This window comes from Bidens hawaiensis, unplaced genomic scaffold (assembly GCF_021521415.1).
Source record: "Bidens hawaiensis isolate Kalapana, Puna unplaced genomic scaffold, B.hawaiensis_p1.1 tig00020044_1, whole genome shotgun sequence".
In the NCBI taxonomy this organism is placed as follows: Eukaryota; Viridiplantae; Streptophyta; class Magnoliopsida; order Asterales; family Asteraceae; genus Bidens; species Bidens hawaiensis.
The window spans coordinates 188,149-198,138 of NW_027493052.1; the positions used below are offsets into that span (position 1 = coordinate 188,149).

Genomic DNA, 9,990 nt, shown 5'->3' on the forward strand with positions numbered 1-9,990 from the left:
TTTAGCAGTCTACAGAAGTTAAAAAAACAAACAGTCTTCTTCTTACAGATGCAGAGGTTTGGTCCACCTCTTCTGCTATAGATGTACGCAGATATGATTCGCAGACTGCAGACATTTTTCATCTGAAAAAACAAACAGCACCTAAGTGGTGTTTTAAAATTATCTTCCAACTTCTTGGTGGCCAAGTTTGATAGAGACATATATTAAGCTTGGTGGCCAAGTTTTGTAAGTTGGAAATAAATGAAACTTGGTGGCCAAATTTTTTGAGTATAAATATATCTATCATGTTAGGGTTAAATATAAAAAAAAGTTATTGTAATAAGTTTATTCGAGTTATAATAAAAGCTAGTTATTTTTATATTGTTAGTTAATTGTCGTTTATCAATTTTGATACTAAACCGTGCACAATACAAGGTAATGACTGTTTTAACACCAATTCATGATTCAAACGGTACTCTACTATAGTCGATTTGTAGCTTACACACCAAACACTAATTGAGGATAAGACAATTAAAGGTGGTTGGCTCACGTTCAAAGTTTCCATATGCTTAAATAAAAAACTAAAAAAAAAGCTGTAGTTTTTACCATTATAGTTTGACAAAATATGTGTTTTATACTTTCAGTCCAACAGTTTAAAATTTACAGTTTCCGTCAAATAGTTTTGTTTTCATTTGCAATTAAATTCGACCCTACTAACCCTGGTCATAAAACCTATCAGCGTGCCATTCACGTGAAAGACCATTGTGTCATTTTTCTTCCCAAATAAACCCCTACCCTAATTCCTAAATACCATTTAATCTTCGTCACAAGAGAAAAAAAGCAAAACTGTCTCTCACGTGAAGGGCATACTGATGAGTTTAACGATCAAAGTTAACAGGATTAGTAAGATCGAGTTTAATTACAAGTGAAAATAACTATCGAACAAAAACCACAAATTTAAAACTATTAAACAAAAACCGTTGATTCTGTCAAATCACAGGAACAAAAGTTGCAATTCTATCAAAAAAAAAAAAAAAAAAACTATTTACTAAGATTAGATACGTTCACCAATAAATATTTTACTTTTAAAATATTCCAATATTTGCCAAAATAAAATTATAAGAAATAATAAATAACTTAAAAGAAAACGTCATCACCTGTAAGCATTTATAAAATATAAAAATAAATAGAGGGTTATCAGAAACATCATTAAATTATAATATTATAAAACGACTTCCTTCTCAAAATACAACTTTCTTTTGTTATTATTATATATATTAGGGTTAGGTTATAATAGGAAATATAGTTTTTATAGGAAGGATAGTAAGTAATTTTGTCCATTGATTTTGTACATAGAGGGTTGAGATTAGTTTAGGGGGAAATCAAGTGTGAACATAAGGGAAAGGGTATAAAAGGAATAACACATTTGTTGACTTTCTCTCTCCACATGCAAGGCACATGCCGAATTCTCCCATCAATTTTAAACATCCATAACTTTTTTTATGACCTTTTTATTGAAAAACAAATTCACCATAATAATGAGCAACTTTTTATCTTTTATATGAGTACCATATTGTTGTATAAAAATTGAAAAAAATAAGTGGGTTTTTACAAACTGTGTTTTATAAAATTGTGTTATACAATAGTATTTTTCATTGTTTTTTTTCCATTGTGTCATACAATTGTGTTTTTTTATAGTGTTTTTTTCCATTGTGTTTTTCATAGTGTTTTTTCGAACTTTTCCGGTGAGGTGGTGGCGGTGGGTGACGGTTGTTGTGGTGGTGGAGTGGTGGTGGTTGTAGAGAGTAAATATGTAATTGGGTTTTATGTAAGTGGATTTTTAAAATTAAATTAAGTGGGTTTTGATATTAAAAGGTTATCTTAACCAATATACATTAAATCAATTGTTAATTGGGCATAAAGTTTTCTTTCGTATATAATCACATAATATTAATAATAATAATCTCTCTCTAGACGTACCTTCACTTTCTTCGATTTCTACAAACCCTTCTGATTCTCCGATACGTACCATTATGACCACTGATCAAACCCTAGCTACGATGCACCGTAACAAGCCTCCGATTCCGTCCAACCACCGCTCCTTCGGCCACCCCAACCACCACCGCCGTCGTGATCGATCTCCGTCGCCGCTCTCCGCCGCTCGCCGCCGCCCCAATTTCATAATCGAACTCCGGTCAACCAGCACCGACCAGAACACCTACAACCGCCACGAGATTGTCAGCCTCATGGGCAAATTCAAGTTCGCTCCGGACGATTTCTTCCTCTACCAGACCGGAATCGTCGCCGCTAGGTTTTTCTACCAGCAGTGGTCCGGTGTGCTTAATACGGTGGTGTACTTGTGGGAGGTTTTGCTCGACGGAGGCTTATCGTTCATGCCGAGGCTCGTGCAGAACGTTTTGGTGCCGTCCGATACCGAGGAGTTGAATTCTCGGCTTAGGGTTTTGTTTACATCGAGGATTTTAGGGTTTTTGGCCGGGGAGACTGTGAGGAAGCTGGAGGATAAGTTGGATGAGGTTTCGCGGGAGATTAGTCGGATTGAATTGTTGTTGAAGAAGCCGAAACGGTTGGCGGTGCACGTGCAGTTGTCGAATCAGAAGGAGGGGATGGTTCGTGAGAAGGAGTTGATTGGGAAGAGGGTTGATGAGTTTAATTCTGCAATGCAATGTGTGCTTGATTATTTGGATGGGAAGGTGTGTGATGGTGAGTCTGAGGTTAAGGTGTTGATGTTGAATGGGGCGTTGAATTGGAGTAAGGTTTATTGGATGATTAAGAGGGAGTTGAAGAGGCTTGAGGAGGGGCTGCCGATTTATGCTGACCGGAAGGATATTCTCTGGAAGATACACTGTCAGCAGGTACTTTATTGCATTACATTGATATAAAATTGCAGTAATGATAATCTTATGTGTTGTCTTATGGTAAAGATCACAAATTTGTTGGACTGTTCTTGCTGATTTGTTGTGTATGTGAAACTAACACTGTTTAACGACAATAGAAGGCAATCAGTTAAAGTTTTATAGAGGAAGTGACTCAATTTTTTCCAAGAAATTAAACTTCTTACTATCTGAAGTCAACAATGTGGGAAGTCCAACACATTTGAGACACATCAAAAGGCGCTCCAACTAAGTGGAAGACATCTAGTTATTAGTCTTGCAAGACTAGGCCTGGCAAACAGGGTGTCGGGTCGGTTTAAAACAGGTTTACTTTGGTTCGGGTCAAAACGGGTTTTGACAGAAATATTTTTGGGTCCAAAACGGGTCACTTTTAAAAAAGTAAACAAATTTAAAATTTCGGAATTAAGGCTAAAAAATAGGAACAAACAGAGAAATTGAAAAGAAGTTAAATCACCCGCCGGTGATTCTTTATAGAACATATTGTGTTGATAAATTGCAGTCCATGTCATCAATGTTTCTTTTCAATTAAACTCTCCGTAGCTGTCAGTTTGCCTAGTTTTTGAAATCTGATAGATAAGATGTTGGAATACAATTTACTTTTCTGCAAAATAGTCAACATGACTTGATTATTCAACGCTAACCCTCATGATAGTTGCACAGGTGAAAAAGTGCAGTTGAAATAGAGTCTCAGTTCTTCAAATGCAAAACTTAAAGTCATGTTTTGCAATTTGATGATGGGCTTTTAACATTTCAAATTCAAAATTGATGATGAGTTGACAAATTTAATTTCCTAGCACCCTTGATCAGAAATTGCTATCAGCTAACTCAATTGATTGATCATTGGGTCAAAACTTGCCTCAACAATGATGGAATGAATTAACCTTACTGATCCAAAAAGCGTTTTCTTTTTCTTGTTTCAAAAAAGTTACTTGCAAGCGGTTGTATGTTACTAGACCTGACAAAATGGGTGGGTTGTGTTGGGCAGCAGGTCAAAACAATTTCGGGTCAAAATGGGCATTTTTGAAACGGTGTCAGTTTGATTCGGGTCAAAATGGGCTCTAACAAAAATGGACTTTGGTTGAAATAAGACATTTTAGAAGAAAAAATTATCAAAATGGTTTCACCAGCTATACTTGCCAACCCCTATATGCTAATGATATATTTGCGTTTTTTTTAAAGTCAGCTTTTTTGGTTGTTTTTGTGCTTGTAGCTTTGGGCCACACATTTTCTAGATATTCATTTGGTAATATCTTATTGTTACATGGTGACAGTTTCTTTCGGATGTCAGCAGTAGCTTAGACATTCATATGTTACAATTCTACTAATATTAACTGTTAATCTCTTGAACGTACTTCTGTTGCTGTTTCTAATGTTTTGTGCCATTAATGTTTCAGGTAATGGTATTGATTGGTGAAACCGGTTCAGGAAAAAGCACCCAACTGGTTCAATTTCTTATTGATTCAGGAGTGGCGGGTGACAAGTCAATTGTGTGCACCCAGCCACGTAAGCTTGCTGCAATATCACTAGCAAACAGAGTCAAAGAAGAAAGTCGTGGGTGTTGTGATGATAATTCAATCGTCTGTTCATCAGCATTTTCATCTGTCAACCGTTTGGATTCAAAAGCTATATTTATGACAGATCATTGTCTACTTCAACATTACATGAATGACAAGAATTTTTCATGGGCATCTTGTATTATTGTTGACGAAGCACATGAAAGAAGCCTGTCAACCGATCTTTTGTTAGCATTAATAAAAGATTTACTTCATCGACGTTCGGATTTGAGGTTTATTATTATGTCTGCAACAGCCGATGCGGACCAACTGGCTAAATATTTCTTTGATTGTGATACACATCATGTGTTGGGCCGAACTTTCCCAGTTGATATTAGATACGTTCCTGAAATGACATCATCATCTAATGTAACCTTTGACTTTATGCCATCTTATGTTTCTCATGTTTTGAGGAGGGTTGGCGAGATTCATAAAAATGAGGAACATGGGGCGATTCTTGCGTTTTTGACTAGTCAAATGGAGGTTGAATGGGCCTGCCACCAGTTTAAAAGCCCATCGGCCATTTGTTTACCGTTGCATGGGAAATTATCTCATGAAGAACAGTATCGGGTTTATTTGAATTACCCGAAAAAGCGGAAAGTAATATTCTCCACTAATCTTGCGGAGACATCGTTGACTATTCCGGGGGTCAAATATGTTGTTGACTCGGGTATGGTCAAAGAGAGTCGGTTTGAACCTGGGACGGGAATGAATGTGCTTAAAGTTTGCAGAATCAGTCAAAGCTCGGCTAACCAACGAGCGGGTCGAGCCGGACGAACCGAACCGGGAAAGTGTTATCGGGTTTATGAAGAGAGAGAGTTCCAATCCATGCCATGCCATCAAGAACCCGAGATCCGTAGGGTTAATCTTGGAATTGCGGTTTTGAGAATTCTAGCTCTCGGGATTCATAAAGTTGAGGAGTTTGATTTCATTGATGCACCGTCTAATGCATCGATCGAGACCGCAATTAAAAGTCTGATCCAATTGGGAGCAGTTGTACTTGAACATGGGATCCATAAGCTGACCAAAGATGGTCGGATGTTGGTCAAATTGGGGATCGAACCTAAGCTTGGTAAAGTAATATTGAAGTGTTTTGAAAACCGTATGGGTCGTGAAGGGCTAGTTTTAGCTGCGGTTATGGCAAATTCCAGCAGCATATTTTGCAGGGTTGGCCGAGAAGAAGAGAAACACAAATCAGATCGTTTGAAAGTACAGTTTTGCCATCCGGGTGGCGACTTATTTACATTATTATCTGTTTACAGAAAATGGGAATTAGTTCCCCGTGATAAACGGAATCAATGGTGTTGGGATAACAGTATCAATGCAAAGTCTATGAGAAGATGTCAAGAAGCGGTTCAAGAAATGGAAAGTTGTCTTCAACATGAGCTTAATATTATTATCCCTACTTATTGGCGGTGGGACCCGATGGTGATTACCGATTCCGATCAAGTTCTTAAAGATGTGATTCTCTCAGCTTTGGCGGATAACATTGCAATGTATTCTGGAAATGATAATCTCGGTTATGAAGTCCCGTCATCTGGGACACATTTTCAGTTACATCCTTCATGTTCGTTACTTATGTTTGGTGAAAGACCAAGTTGGGTGGTTTTTGGGGAAATTATTGCAATGCCACATCAGTATTTGGTGTGTGTAACTTCCGTTGACTTCAACTCTTTGTTGAATCTTTCTCCTGCCCCATTTGATATCGCACAGATCGACCGGCGGAAACTGCAATTAAACGTGTTAACGGGTTTCGGGGCGACATTGTTGAAACGATTCTGCGGGAAGTCGAATTTGAGACTGAAACGCCTTGTTGCAAGCATTAAGGATACCATTAATGATGACCGGGTTAGGTTAGAAGTGTCTGTTGATCATAATGAAGTCAACGTGTTTGCTACCTCTGAACACATGACACGTGTGTGTGAGATTGTAAAATCTGTATTGGAGCGTGAAGAAAAGTGGCTAGAGAATGAGTGTATTGAAAAATGTTTGTTTCCAGACCGACATGTGTTACCTCCTGTGGCTCTTTTCGGTTCGGGTGCTGAAATAAAGCATCTGGAACTTGACAAAAGATGTCTCACAGTTGATATATTTGTTCACGGTTCGGATATCGAGGAGAAAGAGCTTCTGTCCTTTTTGGAGGAACATACATGTGGCAACATCTGTGCGGTCCATAAGCTTAATTTGGTCGGTCAAGATAATGAAAAGTGGGGCCGGGTAATGTTTTTCACCCCTGAAGCTGCTGAGAAAGCTATAAAGTTGACTCCCGTTGACTTCAACGGGTGTAAAATAAAAGTTGCTCCTTCTAGAAGCATATTTGGAGGGGATAACAAGTTATCATTTCCAGCTGTCAAAGCGAAAGTATCATGGCCACGTAAGCAGAACCGGGGTTTTGCGTTTGTTCATTGTAACCCTGAAGATGTGTCAGCATTGGTTGAAGATTTTTCTCACATGTTTATCAGGGACCAGTTTATAAACTGTAGACCTAGTATGAAGTTCAACGACAGTGTTATGGTGTCGGGATTTGCTGCCGATGTGTTTGAACCCGAGCTTTATGACTCATTGTACAACTCAACCAATAGGAAGATTTTGAAAGTTAGCTTACCACGGGCCCCACCTGCAGAGAATCCTCCCGTCGCGGCCCTTGAAGATGCACTTTTGAGAGAGGTGAGATCGTTCATGCCAGGTTCAAAGAATGAATGTGTTCGTGTTCATATTTTCCCGTGTGAACCGCTGGATTATGTTATGAAAGCCGAGATTAGTTTCGATGGGAGTTTGCATTTGGAGGCAGCAAAAGCTTTGGAGCAGATTGATGGGAAAGCGTTACCGGGTTGCCAGCCGTGGCAGAAGATTAAATGCCAGCAGCAGTTTAACAGCATTGTTTCTTGTCCTGCTTCTGTGTATGGTGTTATCAAGGATCAACTGCGTTCTTTACTCGATAATCTCCAGCTTCGGAAAGGTCTCTCTCTCTCTCTCTAAAAGGGCAAAATTGAAATAATGATTAACTATGAGAACAGAAATGAGGTCAAATGGGTCAAAATTAGCCCAAAGTCCATTGAATTGCTGTATGTCTTCTAAGTTCTAAACCTTTTGGTATGCTAATTATAGAGTGTTACCCTGCATTTGACTGTTCTCTTTTCTTTAAAGAGTTTATAAATGATTAGTGGGTCAAGTGGGTGTTTGATTGGGTTTCGGGTAAGGCTCAGGTTATTCGGGTTTTTGTTGTTAGAAAGTGTAACCGTTAACGGACTGAATTATAAACGGGTGTTCGGTTGGGTCAGGTTAACTGGTTAATGGTTTGGTTCGGTTGGTCGGTTCAGCTTAGCCGGTTAATGATCCGGTTCGATCGGCTGACCCACGTGATACCCAGTACCTGATCCCAACTACCCACATGATACCCATAGTACCCGACCCGAATTAGCTGTTCATGATTTTGGTCTGTCTAATCTGTTGTTTGGTTGGGCCAGGCTAACCGGGTAATGATTTGGTTCTGTGTTCGGGTTGGGTTAACCGGTTAATGATTCGGTTTGACTGGGTAACCCCGAACTATTCGTTCATGATTTGGGTCGGTTGGGCTTTTTGGATATGGGTGATTTCAGCGGGCGTAGTAAACTAGTATGATTATGGATATTTCATCTTTTAGTATTTAATCTTATCTTTTAAATAATATAATTAAGATGTTTTATGGATCAATTTCTTTTAAATATCTTGTTCATAGGAGCGGAGTTCTTTACCGACTGGAACGAGAACGGGACGTATCGTGTCAGAATATCCGCCAAGGCGACAAAAATAATGGCGGAATCGAGAAGACCACTTGAACAGCTTATGAACGGAAGAACGATAATCGATGATCAACTCACTCCGCCCGTTATTCAACTCATTTTTTCTCGTGAAGGATTTGGTCTTCAAAAGTCAATCCAACGCGAGACCGGCACGTTTTTTCTATTTGACCGACATAACCAAAGCTTCAGAGTCTTTGGCCCGTTACACAAGCTGGATTTAGCCCAAAACAAACTGGTACAGTCTCTTGTAGCCTTACACGAGAACAAACAGCTCGATGTTCATCTTCGTGGTCCCACTTTCCCGCCTGATTTCATGAAGAAAGTGGTTGAAAACTTCGGCCCCGACCTTCACGGGCTTAAAGAAAGATTCCCTGGATCCGACTTAACGTTAAACACAAGACACCATATAATCTCGGTTTGCGGCAGTAAAGAATTAAAACAAAACGTTGAACAAACAATAAATGAGATTCTTCACTCTACAGATTCCACCTCGGGTCAAAGTCAAACTATCGAAAAGCAAACCCGGTCTTGTCCCATTTGTCTTTGCGACGTTGAAGACGGTTACCGTTTGGAAAGATGTAACCACGAGTTCTGTCGGTCGTGTTTGGTTGAACAATTCGAGTCGGCTATAAAAAACTCAGGAAACAGTTTCCCAATCCGGTGTGCACACGAGGGGTGCGAGAAGTTGATATTAGTTGTTGATATTAAAGCGCTTTTGTTAAACGATAAGATCGACGAGCTTTTCCGAGCCTCACTGGGGTCGTTTGTGGGGTCTAGTTCAGGGAAATACCGGTTTTGCCCTTCGCCGGACTGTCCCTCGGTTTACCAAGTGTCGGACGTTGCGAGACCGTTTACGTGTGGGGCGTGTTCGGTGGAGACTTGCACGCAATGTCACTTGGAATATCATGCGTTAGTGACGTGTGAGAGGTACATGGAGTTTAAGCGGGATCCGGATTCGAGCCTGAAGGAATGGATGAAGGGGAAAGAGGAAGTTCGGAACTGTCCGGTGTGTATGTTTACGATTGAGAAGATCGACGGGTGCAATCATATTGAGTGCCGATGTGGGAGCCATATTTGCTGGGTGTGTCTGGAGAATTTTAAGAGTAGTGATGAGTGTTATGGGCATTTGAGGTCGATACATCATGCTATTGTTTAGTTTATTTAACTACTGCTAGTGTTCATTCAACTCACGCTTTATTTTTCTTTCGCTTCATGCATATGCATATAATAATGTAAATATTTTATCATCAGTCATAAGTTGCCTAGCTTTTTTCTTCTATCTATGTGTGTGCATCTCTTTCTCTCTTTATATACGTGTTTTTATGGTAGTCCAAGTGGTTTGAATCCTAAGTGAAAAGAAAGTTGCAAGTTAACTGTAAAAAAGTGGTGTTTGAATCTATAATCTATGAAATTTGAATATATATTGACCGCAGTGATGTATCTAATGGGCTGTTGTGAGACCTATTAACATTAAGTCATATATAATATGCAAATATATAAACATAAAATATGGATTATCGAGTTTATAGAGAGAGAATGGAAGAATTTATTCTTATTGATGCATGATAGCTAGCACAAGAGCCACTATTTATAGGACTAGAATAAACCATATTTGTAACAATATTGATAACCGCATACTCCCCTTAGGTTATTAATTTCATATGTCGGGGGATGTTACCTCGTTAAAAACCTTGTCTGGAAAATCCAGTGGGAGAAAACCATGACTAAGGAAAAAAGAGTGTAACATGTGTATAATACTCCCCC

The 9,990-nt window shown here is 39.1% G+C and overlaps 1 protein-coding gene across 1 annotated transcript; it reads left to right on the forward strand.

Moving 5' to 3' along the window:
• The first annotated feature begins 2,012 nt into the window (after window positions 1-2,012).
• Window positions 2,013-9,428, forward strand: LOC143559818 (ATP-dependent RNA helicase DEAH11, chloroplastic-like). The gene is made up of 3 exons (XM_077048279.1): window positions 2,013-2,852; window positions 4,286-7,403; window positions 8,163-9,428. The coding sequence occupies exons 1-3, from the start codon at window positions 2,013-2,015 to the stop codon at window positions 9,380-9,382; spliced, it is 5,178 nt and encodes a 1,725-aa protein (XP_076904394.1). The 3' UTR covers window positions 9,383-9,428.
• The last annotated feature ends 562 nt before the right edge of the window (window positions 9,429-9,990 follow it).